This window comes from Balaenoptera ricei, chromosome 4 (assembly GCF_028023285.1).
Source record: "Balaenoptera ricei isolate mBalRic1 chromosome 4, mBalRic1.hap2, whole genome shotgun sequence".
Taxonomy (NCBI): Eukaryota; Metazoa; Chordata; class Mammalia; order Artiodactyla; family Balaenopteridae; genus Balaenoptera; species Balaenoptera ricei.
Genome location: NC_082642.1, coordinates 160,213,353 through 160,235,279, shown reverse-complemented (window position 1 = coordinate 160,235,279; position 21,927 = coordinate 160,213,353). Strand labels below are relative to the sequence as shown.

General features: G+C 55.2%; 1 protein-coding gene across 1 annotated transcript in view; it reads left to right on the top strand.

The window, feature by feature from the left end:
• TSPEAR (thrombospondin type laminin G domain and EAR repeats) overlaps positions 1–21,927 on the top strand; it is a 91,026-nt gene extending 69,099 nt beyond the window's left edge. The window contains exons 6-12 of the mRNA XM_059922316.1: positions 1,085–1,216; positions 1,906–2,132; positions 3,461–3,647; positions 4,581–4,810; positions 15,703–15,890; positions 18,665–18,766; positions 21,774–21,927. Coding sequence (XP_059778299.1) covers positions 1,085–1,216; positions 1,906–2,132; positions 3,461–3,647; positions 4,581–4,810; positions 15,703–15,890; positions 18,665–18,766; positions 21,774–21,927 — 1,220 coding nt within the window. The remainder of the gene's footprint in view (positions 1–1,084; positions 1,217–1,905; positions 2,133–3,460; positions 3,648–4,580; positions 4,811–15,702; positions 15,891–18,664; positions 18,767–21,773) is intronic.

Here is a 21,927-nt window from a genome sequence, read left to right as displayed (position 1 = left end):
CCCCCATGGCTGTTGAACCCCCGCCTGGACCGTGCCCTCCATTGACTGCTCGTCCCGCCTGGGACCTGGGGCTGAGCTGACACATCTTGCGTCCCTAACTCCCACCTGCTGCCTGCTTTGCCCCCAGAGCAGCGTTTGGGGCCCTTTCTCCCCTTCCTCTCCAACAGACATCAAGCGTCAGCACCCCACCCCTGCAGGGACCCTGACCTTCGTGAGGTTCATTGCTGTTTTCTGGGAACCCCCAGCCTAGAGTGTCCCCAGCTTTGCCGTCTTTAGTTTGTGTTTGCACCTCCCCAATGTAAAGTTAGTGTTGACGGTTTATTTAAGCCACGTCCCTTGCCGTGGAGAATCTGAAAGCCCCTCCTCCCTACTAGGGAGGCGGGGAGACAGCTCGACCCTCTCTCGGGCCTCACGGTCCTTGCTTCACGAGTCAGGGGAGCCCCCTGAGCAAGTTGGCCCTTAGACCCAATCCTGGACCCGTGTCCCCAAATTCCCAGAGGCACACGGCCTCTGGGTTGTTTGCCGGGCCTCGGTCAGGAGTCCGGCCCCAGGCCTCTGCCGGCCAGTTCAAGAGGTCGAGGAAGCGCTCAGTGTCACAGACTGGCCGTCGGGGCCTCAGCGTGGACGTTGCTGTAAAGGGGCCAAGTGGCACCATCAGGGTGAGGGCTGGACCTGGGATGAAGCTGTGACCCCCGGGGTCAGGGGTCAAGGGGCCTCAGAACTAAGCAGAACGGAAGTTGGGTGGACGCGTGCCAACGAGTCTCAGATGGAAGAGGAGAGCGGGGCGGCGTGATTCCTCAGGGCTCTCAGAAGGGCTGAGGTCACGGGGAAGAACTAGGCGGGCGGGCGGCCGGACTGCAGGGGCATCTCTGCACCCCGCGCGCAGACGCCCCAGGCAGGCCATGGGCTCTCGGGTCTCCCTCCCTCCCCGAGACCCCGAGTGGTTCCCCAAGTGGCAGCTCAGGGGGTGGAGGCGAAGGCGAAAGCAGGAGCGCCTGGGTCAGGGGTCACCTGACACTCCCGCCTCTGGCCTCCTCCGGGGAGCACGTGCCCACTGGACACCCATCTTCCTGCCTCCCCGCAGAAGCCGACATGAAGGTGACGCTGGGATCCCGGCCGCCGTGTACCAAAGCGGAGGACGCCCAGTTCTGGTTTGACGCCGGCCGCAAGGGGCTATACCTGTGCGTGGGCAGCGAGTGGGTCTCCGTGTTAGCAGGTGAGGTGGGTGGGGCTCTGGGGACCTCGGGGTCTTCTCAGAGCCAGCGATACTTGGGGACAGGGACGATCCCCCCACGGAGCAGCGAGCCTGCGTGCGTCACCTGGAAACGCGTGCCCTCCTGGGCCCGCCTGGCAGGCTGGCAGGCTCTCAGCTCTCGAGCCAGCTAGGGGAGGCCGTGAGCCTCCCTGAGGGGCCAGCCCCGCTCCAGGAGCCCCACCTGCTCTCCTTACCCTCTCCGCCCACTCGGGTCAAGCTTGGACGCGATGGTGCCTGGAGCCCGGGAGTGGTTCTGTCGGCAGGGAGGTGAGGAGAGGTTCCATGATGCTCCCTAAGGGGGTCCTCGGGAAACGGGAACTGGCTCCAGGGGAACGTCTCCGAGCCGTGGCCTCTACTCTCTAGTTCACATCAGGGCACAGCCTTTCGTGGAAGCCGCGAGCCGTGGGAAACGTCTAGTAGGGACCTGACACATCAGTTCCACCCGCCTAGTATCCCTGGGGGCTCTGCAGACCCTAAAACCTGTGCGGGGATGAGAGGCTCCTTTGCCGGGCCTCCTGGTGAGGGCGCACGGCACTCAAGGCCACAATGCTCCGGGCCATGGCCCAGGTCCCTGGGGTCGCACCCCGGGACGTCCATGCCGGCTTCTGTTCTGGGAAGCATTGACTGGGGCTCTGTGTCTCTGTCACAAGCCAAAGAAAGGCTGGACTACGTGGAGGAGCACCAGAGCCTGTTCACGAACGCGGAGACGCTGGGTATCGAGGTCTTCGTCATCCCTGAGGCCGGGCTCTTCGTGGCCACTGCCAACCGCAAAACCACGTCCGCCATCTACAAATGGACCAACGGGAAGTTCTCCTCGTACCAGGACATTCCCACACACCAAGCACAGTCCTGGAGACATTTCACCATTGGAAAAAAGGCAAGTCTGCATTCGGAGGCTTTCTCGATCCTTTTTACCTTGGAAAACCCCACAGAGCCCAAAGGCTGGGGCTCCTTACGTAGATTTTATGGGGAAAAGCACTTCTACCGGTTTCGAAGCCTCACGCAGGATCTAAATGGCTTTTAAAGGCAGGCACAGCTACATCTCTATGTCCAGAATGTGACTGAGAAAGTCTGTTCGGCTTCCGCAAAATAGAGATAAGCCCGTTTCTGAGATGCTCCCCAGCTCCGTGCAGACCCACCATTGCCTCCTTAAACCTTTGAGATAATCTGACCTAAACCAGTCAGCAGGGCAGACATCACGTCAGAATGAAAATAGGCCTCCATTCCCAGCCTTCCTTTACTCGCTCCATAAACACTGGGGACACGTGATGTCCTAATGGAGGGGACAGGTGAGGATGGTGAGGGCCGGGCCCGGAGGCCTTGGGTGGGAAAGCCTCGCGGGCAGACTCCCCTTCCTTCCACCAGGGCTGCGTTGAGCAGCGGCCCACGGGTCAGGGCTAAGAGGGTCATCCCCTTGCGAGAGTTCTCCCTCACCGCCCCGTGCCCGCCCCCAAGTCGCTTGCTCACTAACACGTGTGCCAGGTGCAGCCCTGCCCTCACCTGGGCCCCCCCGACTGGGGACAAAACTGAGCAAAACAGACAAACCTCTGCTCCCCGTCCCTGCCGACCCTCAGGGTCCTGCGCTCCAAGCCAGCCTGCTGAAGGAGTGACTAGCCCTCTGGTTTTATGGTTGATGACATTTTAAAGGTTTATATTTTTTTCATTATAAAAAACAGCTTTATATTAAAGAAAAATTGGGAACTTTAGAAAAATAAGAAAAAAGTCTGCCCCGTCCCCTAAGCAGCAGCAGAGCGTACCTGGGGCTGCTTCAGCCGCCCTGAGCGTGCCCCACCCCCGGGCTTCTGGCTCCTGCCTCAATCACACGACCCGCCATCTGGCCTCCAGCTCACGTCACATGTAGGGCATTGCCATGTTGTCCTCGATTGTGTGACAAACATGGGCTTCCTGAGACAACAGGGCGTTAAGATTTTTCCTTTTCACCCGGGTGATGAAGAACGTTTCTGTGCATAAAGCTTTTCCTGGGTTTGGGAGATAGGAACGGAGCTCATGAGCTGGTAAATATGGACTATGGACGTGGCTACGGCTCTTAATGTAATTAAGATCTGGAGAGTCAGTCCTGGGTTCCTGGGCCCGCCCCAGGCCGTCAGTCCCCGGCTCAGCCCCGCCCCGAGGCCGACATTCAGAAGCCTCGAGTGCCGACCCCTCGCACGGATCACGAGAATGCTGTCCTGGTCCTCTCCCCAGATCTTCCTGGTTGTGGCTAATTTTGAACCGAATGAAAAGGGTCAGGAGTTCTCTGTCATTTACAAATGGAGCCAGAGAAGGCTGAGGTTCACACCGTACCAGAGGGTCCTCACCCACAGCGCCCGGGACTGGGAGGCCTTCGAGGTGGCCGGGGAGCACTTCCTGGCCGTGGCCAACCACCGGGAAGGTAGGGGCTATGGCCTGGACTCCAGGGCCAGGGCGGGATCACCTGCAGGGTTCAGTGTATCTCATTAAAAATGTATAATAAACCACACGCGGCCCGTGTCCTCGGGCTTGGCAATCTGACAGTGGCGTCTGAGGGCGGACACACCTGAGCACCCCCTCATCTGTCCAGGTAGGGGCGTCCCTGCCCTCACCCATTCTGGGCACAAACTCTGTGGGATGCGGTGGGTGCGGTTGGGGACAGTCCTGGGAGGGGCTGGGAAACCTGGCTTCTGGGCCAGGTGACTGACCTGAGCGACCACAGTGAGCCCTTCCCTGCCCTGTAGCTCTCGGGGGACAGGGCCCCGGGGGGCAGCCGGCCCTGCAGGGCACCTCTGGCCTCGGCAGGCTCTGCGGCTCAGCGATCACCTGAGTCTACACCTGCCGGGGAACTCTGGGGGCGGGGGAGCCGGGGAGGAGGCCCCACCACCGCTCATGGGCAGAGGGGACCCCAGGAGCCCGCCACCCAATACCCCCCATGGCACTGAGTGTCCCGGGAGAGGCTGGCCCAGCCCTGGGGGTGGGTGAGGGGCTCCAGGGAGCACGATCCGGGCAGGCCTGACCTGCGGGGGGGCGCACGAAGGGGATGGCGGGCAGTGTGAGGGGTGAGGCCGGGGAGGGCCGGGGGTCCCACGTGCAGCGTGCTGCAAGGCCTCAGGGGGGTCTGGAGCCGTCCAAAGGCGGGACCCCGAGGGTTCTCGTCGGGGCACAGAGGCAGGAAGTTCACGTGAAGGGCGTTGTCACTGCTGGGGGCCTGGGGAGGGTGCAGGAGAGCAGGGCCTGGCTGGACGGGACGGGCTGCAGCGCCTGGGGCAGGGTCCGGGCGGCAGGGTCTTGCCGAGGCCGCCGCGAGGCCACGGAGGCGCGTCTCCCTCCCTCCATGGCGCTCGGCTTCCAGGCGACAACCACAACATCAACAGCGTCGTCTACAAGTGGAACCCAGGCACCCGGCTCTTCGAGGCCAACCAGACCATCGCCACGTCAGGCGCCTACGACTGGGAGTTCTTCACGGTGGGGCCCTACGCCTTCCTGGCTGTGGCCAACGCCTTCAACGGCACGTCCACGCGGCTGCACTCCCACCTGTACGTGCGGCTGGGCGGCTCCTTCCAGATCTTTCAGTCCTTCCTGGTAAGGCCCTGAGCTCAGCGCCAGCCCCGCACCCCTGCCTGGCCCCTGGGTGACGCGGGACCCGGGCCGCACGAGCCAGGACCAGGGCCCCAGCCTGGGCCTCCGCACCCAGGCGCCTCCCCAGAATAGGCTCAGGCCGAGCCCCTGGGACCCCAAATGTAGCCTGGGGAGCCCTAAAATGAGGCGGGAGGGCTGCCCTGGCACGGAGTTTCCGGCAGCCCGGCTGCTCAGCCGGGTCCTCTGGCCCCTGGGGGCCCTCACAGTCTGACCCACCTTTATGTGGGCGTCAGGCTCTTGCCCTGGGGCAGCAGGCAGCTGGCCTCTGACCTGGCCAGGGGTGGCGGCAGCACTGTCCACCTTCCCTGCAGACCTTGAGTGTCCCTCGGCTGGTCCCAGCTGTCACGGGCTGCCCGGAGAGACCTCTGACTGAGGCAGCGAGAAGGCTTTATTACGTGGTGTGGCCCCGGATGCCGGACTGAACCACACACGTGCCGCCGGGTCCCGGGCTAGTGGGCGGCGTTGGCATCCCCTCTTCATGCCCACCGTGGTCTAGGGTGACGATATGGGGCCCCAACCCTCCTCCCACCTTCCCTCGCCCTCCTCCCTCCAAGCCACCCGGCTTGTCCCTCTCAGTGTCCGACCCCAGGCCAAGCCCCCAAGGATGATTCTAAAATCGAGAGTCACTGTCAGCATTTGCATCGTCCTGGCCGCGTCCCAGTGTCGTTCGTGCAGAGCCAAGAGCACGGCTGTGATCACTCCCTTCTCAGTGGTGTCAGTGGTGGGATGACCTTCGTGCCAGCCCTGGGGACCATCCCTGAATGCGGTTCAGACTCTCCTTTCATGCCACAAGCCCACCACACATGGCTCACTTCATACGTGGACCCCATGTGCTGCACATAATGTTTTTTGACAAGTTCCTAATTGCTTTTTCCGAAGTCCCTCCCTCCCTCTTCTTTCCTTTTTGGGGAAGAAAACCCCTGTCTCTGCACATGGTAACGTCCCCCGGCTTCTTGCTGGCCGTCCCCGTCCCTGAGAGCCCCTGTGAACACCATGTCTTCAGTGCCTCCTGAGTTTCCACCCGCGTGTCGGTGCTCCCACTGCGTCTGCAAGGTCTCTGGCCGGTGTGCGCCCGTGAAAACCCCTCTTTTCCCATAACCCCCCTCCTGGGCCCTCCTGCCTGTGCTGTCCGGGCTGACTGTCTCTAGAACTGACAATGGTCCCCTTTCTGGAACTTTCCTTTTCCGCCATCTTTGGCTGGAGCCACCATGTCCAATTCTGATGTCCGGTGTTCTGGTTGACCTCAAGGACCCACCCACCCCCCCCGCCTTCCAGGTGCTCCCCGACACTCCCCAACGTCCCTGCAGCTCAGCCAGGTTATGTGACCAGGGCCAGCCACTGGGTGTTGAGCAGAGTGAGCCCACGTCAATCCTGGGCTGAGGGTGAGAGCTCACCCCTCGCCCTCGGCGGCCACGTGGGCCACGTGCCCCGACGGCTCAGCCACAGGCTGGGGGAGCCGTGACCTCGCCGGCTTCATCCCAGTGAGAACCACCCTCTGTGGCGGGAAGTGTGGACACTCACGGTGGCTGCATCCCTTGCCCTGCCTGATGTACCGCGTGCAGGATTTTAGGGTGGAAGTTTCCTTGGGAACACTGAGGGCAGCCCCCTGCCTCCCCAGGTGCCTTTCCTTTCACCTTCTCTGCCCTCCGTGCCCACAGGTTTCTTCACAGTGGTTCCCCGTGCTTCCTGTCTGATTGGTCTCAGTGCCCTTTCAACCTGAAGGCGTGCATCCCCAGGCCTGGGAGATTTTCTTAGTTTTTCTTGATCGTCTCATGCTCCCCTCTCTCTAGAACGGTTAGCCGGCTTTCGGGTCTCCTGGATTGAATCTGTCTTTTCTTTTTCTACAACCTAGAAGCTTTCCTTACCTTTATTCTCTAATCATGTTGATGAGCATCTTCTTGTAATGCTAGGAATCGTGTTTTTAATATCCAAAAACTCTTCCCTTTAACGGCATTCTGTATTTACTCTATAAATGCGGTATCTTCTTGAATACTTCTGAAGATAATTATAATTTTATTTTTTTAAGAGTTTGTGTAATTTCTTTTCTTTTTAAATTTATTTATTTTATTTATATTTATTTTTGGCTGCGTTGGGTCTTCGTTGCTGTGCGCAGGCTATCTCTAGTTGCGGCGAGCAGGGGCTACTCTTCACTGCAGTGCACGGACTTCTCATCGTAGTGGCTTCTCTTGTTGCGGAGCACGGGCTCTAGGCACGTGGGCTTCAGTAGTTGTGGCACGCAGCCTCAGTAGTTGTGGCTCACGGGCTTAGTTGCTCCACGGCATGTGGGATCTTCCTGGACCAGGGCTCGAACCCGTGTCCCCTGCATTGGCAGGTGGATTCTTAACCACTGCACCACCAGGGAATTCTGATAATTATAATTTTTAAAAATTCTCTTCTGTTCCTAGAACCAGCTCAGTTTCTTCCAGTATGAGTGTATGTATATGTTATAGCCTGACTCTCATGTTCCAGGTCTTTCATAAAACATCTGGAGGACCCTTAGTTTTCTGTTTATGTTTAATGTTGAGCATGGCAGTGGGTGGCATTGTCACTGGCAGCTGTGCCCCAGGGAGCTGGGGATCTGGTTGAGGCCCTTGATGAAGTGCCATGATGAAGACCTTCCTAAACTGGCCTTTTGCTCAAATGTAGGTGAGGCTGGATCACAGTGTTGGCGGCTACAGGATGATAATCTCCAAGATGCACTCCCCAACCAGCTGCAGGAACCCTCTTCATATCACATGCTTGGTGTGACAGCCCTGCTAGGCACCTGTGTGGTTGACCAGAAGGCCGCTTGCTGGGCCTCTGCGCCAGGCTGCAGGACTGTGCTCTCTGGATACCACAGGGGTCTGCTCCCCTGTTCCACCGGCTTGTCTGATAGATATTTGGAAACAGTCACCCCAAATCTCTCAGAATAGTCTTCAGTTCCTGCCATTGTCCCCCGTGCGGTATGTTCCAAATCCCAAGGAGATTCTGGCCAATCTCCTTGAGTGCTCCCCAGTGTGCCAGCTCCAGATATGTGAGACACTGAAACTCTGCATTTCAGGCAGCATCTGGATTCAGCTCCAGTCTGCACCCAGCCCTGCCGTAGGCCTCAGACACAGAAGGGAGGCCGGGGCCAAGGGGCAGAGACGGTGCCAGCTGAGCCAGGGCGGGGGCCATCCGGGTTACATGACCTAAAGGAGAACCAGCCGAGGGGTGTGACGTCAGCTGGAAGAATCATCCACAAGGGCGGGCGAGAGCAGGAACACAGTGGCTGTAAGAGAGCGTGTCTCCGGCCAGCGGGCAGAGCTGACTCTGGGGGCTGTGAGGGGGCACTGCTGCCACCCGAGCCCACAAACAACTGCGGGGCACTGCCTGAAGGCTGCCTTCTCTTATGACCCATGTTTCTTCACACTCGATGAGTCCTCAGAACCCACAAGATCCCACTTTCATGTTCTTCCAGCATTTTTCATATTGTGTTTTAATCCTCTTAGGTTCTGGAGATGTCTTCATGTGTTTCCACTTGATTTGGAGCTTTGCACCATCTCTCACGGCCATGGGCTTTGAAGCAGGAGAGGCCGGTGCTTTGAAAGCATGTGTGGGTGGAGAGGCGCCCACATCACAGGGAAACCTTTCTGGAGGGACGGCCGGGCAAGGGGCGCACGCCGGTGTTTGCGAAGCTGTGCACACAGGCGGTGCTGGGAGGGGCGCTGGGCGGGGTCCCAGGGCTGCGGGGTGAGTTCAGCTCACCAGGAGGGCCCGGGCCGTGCCCACGCCAGGTCTGTGGCTCAGGTGTACGTGGGAGGCTGGCTGCCCACCCTGGATGAATTCCTCAGCCCCACCCTCCAGACCTCCCCACCTCTCCCACCAGGAATTCTGGAACCTTCCTCAGGTGGCAGAGACCACAGCTCCAACCACTTGGCCTCACCATCGTGGACCAAAGGAGTTCCGAGTGGGGTGTGTCCAGGAAGGAATGGGCTCTGTCCACAGAACTCCAGCCTCCAGCGCTGGGATTTCTGCTCCCTGAGCTGTCTGGCGGTGGGGTCTGTGGTCACGGTCATCACGTGTAGACCCAGAATGGAGGGGCCGGGGGAGGGTAGAGGGGAACGGTGGACCAAGATTTGGGCTTTATTGCCTGGGAGGTGGGGCTGATGGAGGTGCCACTGGCAGAAAAGAGAACCGAGAGCAGCGGGAGATTCAGGGCGGGGGAGGCGGCAGCCGAGGGCTGACAGAGGCCCCAGTGGAGAGGGCCAGTGAACCCCAGGAAGGCGTGCGTCGGGGCAGGTGGAGGGGACGGGCAGAGGCGCTGCCCAGAGCTATCAGTGGGTGTCTGGGGACGAGGGTGAAGCTGTGGGCTTGTCAGAAACGTAGTCTCCACCAGGAATGTAGACGCCCAGAAACGAAGGAAAAGGAGGCGTGTCTGTAAGGAGGGTGGTGTGAGAGCGCCCTCAGCAGTCAGCACGGGGAGGGGCCGGGCTCAGGTGCTAGCAAGGGCCCTGGCCCTTCCTCCTGTGCCTCGGGTTTGCTCTGTGAGGTAGAAGAGGGCAGTGGACCAGGCAGCCTGGGGAGAAGCAAGGTTTGGAGGGGCTGCTGGGCCAGGGGAGAGCTGGGAGGGGCACCCCCTGAAGCCTCCTAGGATGGGACCCTCACCCACCTTAGCCAGCTGCCCACAGTGAGGATGGCAGCGTCCCCCCAGGGCCCTTTGGGGGGCTGCCTGCCTTGCCCTGGCAGTGCGCCCCGCCCCTCCCTCCCCAGGCACTCCCAGACCTTGGGTCTTTGCTCCTTCGGAGCCGGAACCTGAGGGCCTCCTCCCCAGCAAGTGATCCGCTGATTACCGGGAGCCCACCCACCCTCGGGGGAGGCTGTCAGGGGCTCCAGATGCTCCCGGCTGCCAAGTGCTGGAAGCACCATCATCCCTCGAGGTGCTCCAGAGCCTGCCAGGCCCGCTGCCAGGGGATTCCGGGGCAGAGCTCCAGGGGAATTCCGCTCAGAAGGAGGGCGGGAAGGGCCCACCCGCCCAGCAGGTGCCTGGCCTTGCTCCGGGGCCAGGCAGGCTTTGGCAGGTTGTTTGATGCGGGAGCTCCTTCTTCTCTCCCTGATGAGTCCCTGATGCACTTAGAACCCAGGAGCGGCCTGACAGCGGGGCCTCAGGCCCGCTCACCCCCTGCCCAGGCTGGAGCAGCCCTGGGTGGGGACTGTCCCCCATTCACTTCCGAGCGGGAGGAGCCCAGCCTCTGGCTGAGGGCGCAGGCGCTGGTCCCACTCCGCGAGGAGAGCTCATCGCCAGCCAATGGCTGTGAGCCAGGGGGGCCCCATGCTGGTCTCTGCCAGCCTCTGGCGGATAAAATACAGGACACCCGGTTCAACGTGAATTCCAGATAAACAACGAATCATTTTTTAGTAAAAGCGTGTCCATACACATACACTGAAAAACCATTGTTTATCTGAAATTCAAATTGAACGAGGCGCCGCGTACTTGCTGTATCTGGCGCCCGACCCAGCTGCTTGCACAGCGCAGAGGTAGGGTGAGAGCACCCCCCACCAGCCCCACCCCCACCCCGGCCCCAGCCGCGCTAAGTCACGCCCACCTGGATGCTCCTCCCCGCCTCCCTGCCGCTGGCCACGCCCCCGTCCTTTCTCCTCGGTTCCTGGCCCTTTTCTCCCCTTTCCCAGGCCCTGGCAGCCCCTTCACCGACCCCCATCTGTACGCCCCTCCCCCTCCACGCTGGGGCTCAAGGCAAGTGAGCTGAGGGTGGAGTGACTCGGAGCTGCGGGATACCCCTCTTCAGACCAGCCCTGGCCCCTTGTCCTGTGCGGGTGTGCACACGTGCAGGAGTGTGTGTACACGTGCGTGCTTGCAAGCATGTGCATGGATATACACAATGCATGTGTGTGCATCAGGTATAAGGGTATACAGGTGTATACATGTGGGTGTGTACATAAAAACTTGTGTGCATGCAGGTATGTGTATGTGCACATGTATACACTTGTATGCATGCCGGATTGTGTGTAAAATCGTGTCCATGCAGGTGTGTGCACGTGTATACACAGGTGTGTGCATGCAGGTGTCTTGTGTGTCTGCACACGTGCACGTGTACGCAGGTGTGTGTGCGGGTGTGTGCGTTTCCCACTGACGTGGTCTCATCAGCACCGGGGTGGGAGGAGCCGGCGATCTCACCCACCGGCCGCTCCGGTGGTTTCTGCGACCTGGCGGAGCTGGCGCGCGTGTCACTCTGCACACTCGTGCGGGTCTTTTAACGTCGGCCCTCTATGAAGTGGCCACAGAGCAGATGAGGCTGATGGCCCCGCGGGCCCGAGTATCCCCACCAGCTCGGAAGTTTCCGGGTGACCCCAGGGGACATAGTGCCACCTCCGGAGCCGCGGTGAGCAGAGGACGCCAATGCAGGAAGGCCTCAGCCCAGCTCCTGGCCCGGAAGGGGTTGGCAACGCCAGGTGTCCTGGCCCCTGTCCTTGTCCTCGTGTGTCACTTTTAGCTTGAGCTCCCCTTGTTTCGGCTCCTCAGGACGGGCCCAGGCCTGTTTCTACGGCAGCGGCTCTGCCCGGGATCGGGGCTCCGCGAAACGGGCGGCGACGCCCTCTGCTGGGCGTGGAGAAAACACCAAGCCGGGCGACCGGGCCGGGTACCGGACACGCCGGGGCCAGAGGACGCGCTGGGCGGCGCGGACCCACCTGCAAGCGGGGAAGGGACCTCCGAGGAGGGGTCCCATCAGACCCGCCCTGCCCGGCCTGGGTAAAGAAAAACGGAGCTGCTTCCCACGTGGGGTGGGGATGCGAGTGTTCCTCCAGCGTCGCTGGGCATCGGGTGACTAGCTGTGCCCCCGCCATGGCCCCCTGCGTCTGGGGACGTGCGGTGTCCCCAGGAAGCAGCCCGGGCCCGAGCCTGCCCGCTGTGTGGCTTCCAGGCTCAGTTCCTTGTCGTACAACCTGAGCTGTTTCCAGCTTCTCACTATTATGAATAAATCTACTAAAGGCATCTCATACAAGGCTTTCCGTGGGCAAATTGTTTTTATTTCTCTTGAGTAAAAACCTAGGAGTGGAATTCTGGGCCATAAGGTAGGCGGTTGTTTAACTTTGAAGAAATTGCCAAGCAATTTTCCAAAACGATTCTACCATTTCACACACTCCCCCAAACAGCATGAGTCCCAGCCGCCCCGCGCTCTTGCCAACACCGGGTTTTGTCTGTATTTGCAGTTTTACTTGTTGGGTGTGAAGCGGCACCGCAGTGTGGTTTTTAAGTCAAAATCCCCTGGTGACTAGATGGCGGGTTTCCATCCACCTGCTGGCTTGCTACAGTCCCCTTGCGAAATGCCTATTCAAGTCTTTTACCCATATTTTATTTTATTTTTTGCCTTTCATTATTGATATGTAGGAGTTCCGTATATGTTCTGGATGCAAGCCCTCTGTCACATACATAGTCTTCTATCTCCTCTTTTTTGTATTGATTCAATGTGTTGTGTAATTGTGTGCTCCGGTAATCACGGTATATGTATTCAACTTACTACAATCTACTTTTTTTTATTAACCATGAGTCCCTATTAATATGTACAATTCAAATTTTAAAAAATTTTTATTTTATATTGGAGTATAGCTGATTAACAATGTTGTGTTAGTTTCAGGTGTACAATCTATTTTGAATTAATATTATACCTTACATATAATGTAATAACCTTACAACAACATGATTTCATTTACCCCCACCCATCTGTCTGGCTACTGTGAGCATGTATATACTCACACGTCTACTTAGGTTATAAGCTCCACAATTTATCATTTCTGCTGTCGGTTGTCTTTACACCCACATGCTCACCATTCCCAGTGCCCTCTGCATCCCTTCTGCAGACGCTACTCTCCTGTGGTGTAATCAGCCTTCAACTTCACAGCTTCCTTTGGTACTTCTTTTTTTTTAATTAATTAATTAATTTATTTATTTATGGCTGTGTTGGATCTTCGTCTCTGTGCGAGGGCTCTCTCCAGTTGCGGCAAGCGGGGGCCACTCTTCATCGCAGTGCGCGGGCCTCTCACTATCGCGGCCTCTCTTGTTGCGGAACACAGGCTCCAGACGCGCAGGCTCAGTAATTGTGGCTCACGGGCTTAGTTGCTCCGCGGCATGTGGGATCTTGCCAGACCAGGGCTCGAACCCGTGTCCCCTGCATTGGCAGGCAGATTCTCAACCGCTGTGCCACCAGGGAAGCCCCCTTCGGTACTTCTTGTAAAGCAGGTCTGCTGGCAATTCATTCTACCACTTTTATCTGAAAATGACTTTATTCTACCTTGAAGGATATTTTCACTGGTTGTAGAACTCTGGGTTCACGTTTTTTCTTTCGTTTACTTTAAAGATGGTTTTCTGTTGACGTCAAGCTTCCACTGTTTCTGATGAGACGTCGGGTACCATTGGTACCACTGTTTCCCTATATCGAATGTGTCTTTTTCCTCTGGTGGCTTTTGCAATCTTCTCCTTCTGTTCTCAGATATTTAAATATGATGTGTCAAGGTGTGGGGTTTTTTTTGTCTCTATTCTGATTGGGGTCTCTGATCTTCTTGGATCTGTGGTTTGGTGTTTTTAATCAAATTTGGAAAAATATTAGCCATCATTTATTTAAATGTTTTTTCTGCCTCATTCTCTTTTCTTTTCCTTCTGTGACCCAATTACATGCATGTTAGACTGCATTATATTATTCCTCACTCATGGAGGCTCTGTTCACCTTTATTGTAAACGTTTTTTTAACATATTTATTTATTTTTGGCTGCATTGGGTCTTCGTTGCTGCACGCGGGCTTCCTCTAGTTGTGGTGAGCGGGGGCTACTCTTTGTTGCGGTACATGGGCTTCTCATTGTGGTGGCTTCTCTTGTTGTGGAGCACGGGCTCTAGGCGCACGGGCTTCAGTAGTTGTGGCACGGGGGCTCGGTAATTGTGGCTCACGGGCTCTAGAGTACAGGCTCAGTAGTTGTGGCACACAGGCTTTGTTGCTCTGCAGCATGTGGGATCTTCCTGAACCAGGGATCGAACCTGTGTCCCCTGCATTGGTAGGCGGATTCTTAACCACTGTGCCACCAGGGAAATCCCTATTGTAAACTTTTTTCCCCCTTTCTGTGCTTCAATTCAGGTAATGTCTATCGGTCTATCTTCTAGTTCACTGATTCTTTCTTCTGGATTGTCCAGGTAGCTCTTGATCCCATGCAATAGATTTGTGAATACAGATATTTTCCTCTTCAGGTACAGGATTTCTATTTGGCTCCTTTTAGAGTTTTCCTAGCTTTCCAAATCTCCCCATCTCATTGTTCATTACACACATATTTCCCTATAGATTCTGATCATAGCTACTGTAAAATTTACATCTGTTAACTCCAATATTTGCACTGTCAGCCTATTTCTACTTGCTATTTCTTCTCTTGATTATGGGTCACATTCGCCTGCCTGTTTCCCCAGGTGTTTAACTCTCTGGTCAGTTCCTTCAGCCTCTCAGTTGTTGTTTGTCTCTGGGTCCCTGGGATCTTGTCCCCTGTGTGTGCACTTCAGGAGCTGGACAGGACTTGAAAGAAGTTAATAAGGAGACATTGGGGCTCCCCCTTCTGGGGTTCCCTCCTTCCTAGGGTAGTCCCCTTCCGTTTCTAGAGACTCTGCAAGCCCCAACTCTCACCTTGGACTCCCCGGTCCAACCAGCCTGCTGCCTCCATTTGAGTGTCATGCCCATGTGCCACAGGATGGGGAGTACCCTCAGAGAAAACGTCAGATAAACATGCATTCGGGGGTTGCATCCCCCCCACTTTCCACCTGCCCGTGGCCCTTGTCCAACACCTTTAAACAACTGTGTACTTTTTTAAGCATTGCATCCAGAGTTCACGATTATTATCAGCAGGAGGGTCAGTCTAATGTAAGTCTCTCCACCAGTATCAGAAGCCAGAAGTCAAGAGGCAAAACATTTAAAGACAATTTCAATGCAAAGTGTTCCATCGGAGCTTCTGCAGCCCTCACCAGCCCATGACAGAGTCAACCGCTTTCTGCTGACGTAGGAACTCAGACCCCAGCAGCCTCCTCAGGCTGTGGTTTGGGGTCCCCAGGAGTTTTGGCACGCTGTTCCACCAGCCACAGGCCCCTCCCTGCTGCGGGGAGCTGCCACATTCTACCTGCCTCCACTTAAGCCCCTGGCATTTGCTGCTTTCCGGGGTGGTCACTCCTTTCGTTTCTGCCCCGCCCTCTCTCTTCAGGGCTCAGACCAGGGCCTGGATCTGGATTCCTCTGGTCCTCCCCTTCCCCATGCACCCCCACCCCAGCGCCCCCGAGATGCTGGCCGTAACTTCCTCCTCCTGGGTCCCACCTGCAAATCAACTCATGCAGCTCGACGTCTGGGGCCAAGGCTTGGCAGCCGGCTATTCATGTAAAGGTCCAGCCCTGTTGCCCCACGCACACCTCACCGTCCAGGGCGATAAGTGATTTCAGAGGAACAGCACAGGCACCCAGAGATGGGGCGGTCCCTAGAGCCAAAGGAGAGCCTCAGGCCAGGGACAGCGTGTAGTGAGAAACTCCGGAGGTCCCTAGAGTTTGCTTTGGAGTTCAGAGCCTGACCGCGGGGAGCAGGGAGGGCTCCCCGGAAGAGATGTGGTAGCAGCTGGACCTCCCGGACGGGCACACTGGGGCGTGGGGGAGGGGCGGCACAGGTGGTAAGAAGCGCTCTATGCAGATGACCCCCTGACTCACGTGCAGGGAGGCTGGGAAAGCGCAGCGCTGGCGGGAGGGCCCCGACCTGGCGCCTGGAGCGCGCAGGGTCTGGAGCCGCATGGGTGGCCGTCCTGAGGGTCTCCGTTCACGCGTGCTCTTGGCCCCCTTCTCACCGTCCCAGACGTTTGGCGCCGCAGACTGGGAGGTTTTCCACATCGGGGAGAGGGTGTTTCTCGCCGTCGCGAATAGTCACCGCTATGACGTGGAAATGCAAGTGCAAAACGACTCCTACGTCATCAACTCCGTCATCTACGAACTGAACGTCACCGCGCAGACGTTCGTCAGGTTCCAGGAGATCCGCACCTGCAGGTACTGGGGCGTGGGGTAGAGGGGCGGGGCAGGGATCCAGGGGTGCCCGCTTCCCGCCCGGCAGCCCACAGACGGCAGCGTGCCTGTGCCTTCCGGAAGCCACGGGTGCCCCCCCCCCACTTCCTGGAGGTGTGACGTGGTCTCACTCCCCACTCCCTGCAGACCTACTTTCTCCAGGGCCCGCTGAGTGATTGCAGCTCCTGTTGTAATCTTGACTCTGCTTTCAAACGATGTGGCTTGTGTGTGTGCTTTTTACAATTCAGTGTTTTTACGTTAAATTCACAGGTGTGTGCAACCATCACCACAGTGACTTTAGAATATTTTCATCACCTCAAAAAGAAACCCCACCCTTTAGCTATCTTTGCCTCTCCCCCCACCTCCCCAGCCTCTGGCACCCACCAGTCTGCTTTCCGTTCCTCTGGGTTTCCCCATTCTGGACATTGCCTGTGAATGGAATGCATACGATGTGGTCTTTTGTGTCTGGCTTCCTTCACTCGGCATGTTTTCAAGGCTCATCCACGCTGTACCTCAGTGCTTCACTCCTTTTAAAGACTGAGTAATATTCCACTGTATTTATTTACCACACTTTGTTTATCCCTCATCAGCTGATGGACATTTGTCCGTTTCCACCTTTTGACCAAATGGTGTGGTTCTGAAGAATAAAAATATGGTTCATATTACTGTCAGCGGGCTTACTGTCGTGCTGCTTTAGAGGAAGAACAGGAAGTAACGCCAGACGTTCACTTCCTCCTGGATTAAGCTGAAGCAGCTTCTGATGTGAGCTGTGGGGCAGACAGTTTCATTCAACACTTTGCTGTTTGCTTCTTTTCCACGGCCTCGGTTTTAGAACCCAGCTGCGACTGGCAGAATACCGCACGGGGACCACACGGCTGCCCTGCTGCCCACAGCCACACCTCGTGCTGCCCCTCAATGAACATGGTCATGGCCACCACTTTTTTTAATGACCGAATCGTGACTGGCCATGGCTGGAAGTGGCCCGAGACAGGATCCCAAACAATAGAAGAAGGAAGCAGTGATGAGCCCCAGGGCCCCCACTGGCCTCACCCCCCCTGCATGTCCCCAGGGACCCCCGTGGGCCCTCTCACATCCAGGGTCCTGTAGGAGCTCTAGGCCGGCACCCTCAGTGCCCCACTGAGAAGGAACCCAGGGGTGAGTATCGACCAAGAGAGAATGGCCCTCTACTGCCTGAATAAGCCATAACCCTGAGGCCACTGGATGCAGATGCACCGGCCTGACCTTTGGCATCCAAGTGACTCCCACTTGCTGCAAGGCTGTGGCCTCAGTTTCCTCATCTGTAAAGTGGACACAGGACAGGATTGCAGTAATCAAAGCGGTGACTGGGGAACATGGCTGATGCCCAGTTGGCCTCCTTGGATAGACAGGGCTCTGGGATGTCCTTCCTGGAAGCCCTCTGTCAGACCCCTGGGAACTGAGCCATCTCTGAGCACAGACTCACCCTTAGCAAGTTCAGGAGGCACTTGTTGAAGACAGGATGCAGTGGTCTGTTTGCAGTAAGAACCACAGCTTGCAAATGTAGGGGAACGTATCTATGTCAGCCGACCCTGCTGGCACCTGAACGGGTGTCAGGGAAGGAGCGGGTGAGTGGGTGACCTCACGGCCAGTGTCCTCAAGTTCCCGCCTCCAGAGGGTGCTGCAGGCCTTCATGGAGTGACCACAAGCTTGGGACTGTTCCTCTATTTCAACCTCTTCTAAGTGAGTGACTTTTGCACCCATGTTCATAGCATCAGCGTTGACACTTGTAACCCAAGTGTCCATCGACAGAGGAATGGATAAACAGAATGTGGTCCATCCTTACAATGGAATATCGTTCAGCCTCAAACAGGAAGGACATTCTTTTTTTTTTTTTTTTTTTTTTATTTATTTATTTATTTATTTATTTATTTATTTATGGCTGTGTTGGGTCTTCATTTCTGTGCGAGGGCTTTCTCTAGTTGCGGCGAGCGGGGGCCACTCTTCATCGCAGTGCGCGGGCCTCTCACCATCGCGGCCTCTCCCGTTGCGGAGCACAGGCTCCAGACGCGCAGGCTCAGCAGTTGTGGCTCACGGGCCCAGCCGCTCCGCGGCATGTGGGATCCTCCCAGACCAGGGCTCGAACCCGTGTCCCCCGCATTAGCAGTCGGACTCCCAACCACTGCGCCACCAGGGAAGCCCAGGAAGGACATTCTGACAACTGTGAAAACACGGATGAACCTTGAGGACATGATACTCAGTGACATAAGCCAGTCAAAAAAGGACAAATGCCGTACGATCCACTGATACGCGGTCCCTGGAGGAGCCAGATTCATAGAGGCAGAAAGCAGGATGGTGGGGACCAGGGGCTGGAGGAGGGGATGGGAGTGAGTGTTTCATGGGGATGGAGTTTCAGTTTGGCAAGATGGAAAAATTCTGGAGGTGGATGGTGGTGATGGTTGCACAACAGTGTGAATGCGCTTAATGCCACTGAGCTGTGCGCTTAAAAATGGGTAAAACAGACAGTTTTGTGCTATGTGTATTTTAGTACAATTAAATTTTTTTTAATTTAAAAAAGTGAACAACTAATTTGCATTTCCTGGGAATAGACCAACTGGCTGTGTGACTGAGAAAATCGCTCCCCCTTCTGTGGATTTTGGAAGTGGGACCTACCCCCCTGAATTCTGAGATTAGGGGGAGAACTGGCTGGACTCCAGCCCCCCGAGTTCCATGGCAACATCTCTGAGTCCTGTGTCCTAATGTCCGCTCACTTGCTTTTGCAGTGCTCTGGACTGGGAGTTCTTCTCAGTGGGAGAAGATTATTTCCTGGTGGTTGCAAACTCCTTCGACGGAAATACCTTCTCGGTAAACAGTATTATTTACAGGTAAAGTCCGTGCCCCTCCTCACCACCTCGGTTCACCTGGGGTGTGCTTGCCTTCCCCACTGGTGACCACAGGCTCAGAGCGAGTCACAGGTTATCGGGCCCTGTGGGTCACCTGGCACGCAGCACACCTAAGTGCAGGCTAAGTCTGGGGGATGCCCCTGGGTTAGCCAGGTGACCACTAGTCTCGCTGATGCTCACGACTTTGGATTCTGGCCAGAGATGCAGTGTGTGGATACACTAATTTGAGAGTTAGTCGTATATTATCCTGTTAAATGTTTCCATCCAGGCCTACGGTAGATCCCTCTGTTTTTCATGTGTCCTTCAATAAAATTTTACACTTCGTCATAGAGGCACTGTGGTGTTCGCAATACATTCACTTCTGGGAGTTTTCCGAGTTGTAAGCACGTGTCCATTTCCATCTGCGTATCCTGACAATTAATTGTTGTGTCTGGCCATCCAGCCCCGTTATCTCTTTCAGTTCTAATGGTTTCCTGAAGAAATGTCTGTGGGAGCTCTAGAAGGATAACTACGCCTACAAATGAAAGCAACTTTGCCTCTGTATTTCTAATGTTTTTACTGCTTGTCTAGTTTTCTCAATTAGCTAGAAATTCCAGGATGATTTTGAATCATAGGAGCAGTGACCGGCCGTTCCGTCCGACTGATGTGATGGAAACGGTCTGGGCGTTACACAGTTTGACAGGATGTGAGCAGTCTCGCCCCGCTGGCACTCTTTAGTGCCTGGCGTGCATCTTCCCGGTCAATCTGTTGACATAATGATTTATGAGAGGTGACCTTGCACTCAGGGACGAGCGCCACTTAACGAGGATGTGCAATTATTTAACGTGTCACTGGCTACCAATCATTATGATTGATTTCAGATTTTTGTATCTGTAATAGGAAATGAAATTGCTCTGTGATTTCTTCTGGACACTTGATATGGAACCTAACTTAATAGGCGCACCACCTACACCTGTGGGCTGGGATAGTTTGAACAGTAGGACTTATCTGTTTTCTTTACGATGTGGTTAAATTCAGTTACAAAGCCGTCTCGGCCTGGTTCCTTTTCAATAGTGTTTGTGGAGCAGCTTGTCCAGTCTCCCCCGTGGCTATTGGTTTAATCAAGTTTTACGTCTCTTCCTGAGACGTTTGCTTACCCATACTTTATTAGAAAAATCATCAATTTTCTTTAGACTTTCTAATTAATTGCTGTTTTCAACAAGACAAAGTAATTTAAAAATTTTAAGTAGTTTAAAACTTTTTAAAATTTTAAGTAATTTAAAATTTTAAAAAATTTTAATTAATTAAAAAAAATTTTTAATTTTAAGTAATTTTTAAGTTTTAAGTAATTTTTAAATTTCAAGTAATTTTTAAATTTCAAGTAATTTTTAAATTTCAAGTAATTTTTAAATTTTTAAAATTTTAAGTAATTTTAAAACCTTAAGTAATTTTAAATTTTTAAGTAATTTAAAATTTTAAAAATTTAAGTAATTTAAAAATTCATGTGGAAGAATAAATTTTCAAAGATGGCCAAGAAAATGTTGAAAAGGAGAGTAGTGAAGGAGGTCCTGACAGCATGCAAATAAAGCAGTATGATTTTTGCTAAACATAAACAAATATGTAGAAGGAGTAGAATACAGTCCAGAAAAGAGCCGATCTTTCACAATCATCTAGTGTGATAATGCTATATTTCAGCTCAATGAGAAAAAGACGAATTAATAAAATAATTTCCTGTAATTTTCTGTCCACCTGGAAGAAAACACACCTATACCTCTGCTTCATATTATACACAAAGTAAATTTTATAAGGAGCAAACACCTAAATGTCAAAAATTCAACAACAGAAATATTAGAAGAAAAGCTAAGATGACTTTGTAAAACCTCAAGGTTCTACAGAGAAGATGTGAGACCTTGCATAGGCTGGAAAGAGGCCGCCAGGCCGACCACCTACATTAAAAGTTTTTTATGGAAAGGGCGTCCCATTCAAAATCAAAGGACAAACTGTCCACCACACATATGGCAGAACAGGAACTCCACAAATTAATAAAAGATTTTTTTTTTAATCTGGAAAAATGGGCAAAAGATATGAATAGGGGTCTTCAGAACTAAAAATGGACAATGTGAATAAACACGTTAGAAGTTGTTGTTGCAGAGCGCGAGGATGACGCATTTCCCTATCTGTCTGGATGCTGTTTAAAGACCCACAGTGCTGAGTGTGTGTGTGTGTGTGTGTTGAGGGGGGGCTGGCCCTTCCCCACCAGGACAAGAATCACCCCAACCTTTCCAGAAAGTCATCTGGAAAAACATTTAAATTAAAACTACGACTGATTTTGATCCAAGCTGCCCACTCTGGGGCCTCCACCCAATGGAAACAGAGCTACCTGTCGATAAATCCCTTTTGAAGGGCAAAACCTAGAAACCGCTGACTGTGCCGGGGCAGGACGAAGGGCTGGGTGCAGCATCCTCGTGTGGGAGCGGGGGTCACAGAGCCGTGTGCCGGCAGTGGGGTTCCTGCATCCAAAGACGGGTGCCACACCCGAGCGGTGCCAGGTGTGTGTCTGAGGGCCGTGCCTCACTGTCAACCCCAGCAGTGAGGAGGGGGCTTCAGCTCGGACCCCACTATTAACCCACCAGGAGCCCCTCCCCATCCCCCGCCCGACGGAGGCATCCGAAGGCACTCTGGGCTGGGAGCAGGACCCTGGGTGGATCAGAGCAGCTGCGGGGTCTTGCACAGGGCAGGTTCCCCCTTCCCGGCCTCAGTTTCTTCTTTGCAGGCTGAGAAGGCCCCTCCTGGCCCAGCTCCCCGCGATTGTAAGCTGGGGGATTGTGAGGCTGGGATGCTTGGCCCCTCCATGCTGTGCCCGGTGGGAGAAGCAGGTGAAGAAGGCCTGGCGAGGATCACGGGGTGGGGGGGTGTCCAGTGGGAGCCCCAACGCCCAGGCACCTTCTCCTCTCAGAGCAGCCTGGCACCGGCGCCCCTGCCCCGAGGCTGACAGTGTCTCTCCCCACAGGTGGCAGGGGTACGAAGGCTTCGTGGCCGTGCACAGCCTCCCGACCTTCGGCTGCAGGGACTGGGAGACCTTCCACACGGCTGCCGGCTCCTACCTGGTCTACTCCAGCGCCAAGGAGCCGCTGTCCAGGGTGCTGAAGCTGAGGACAGGGTGA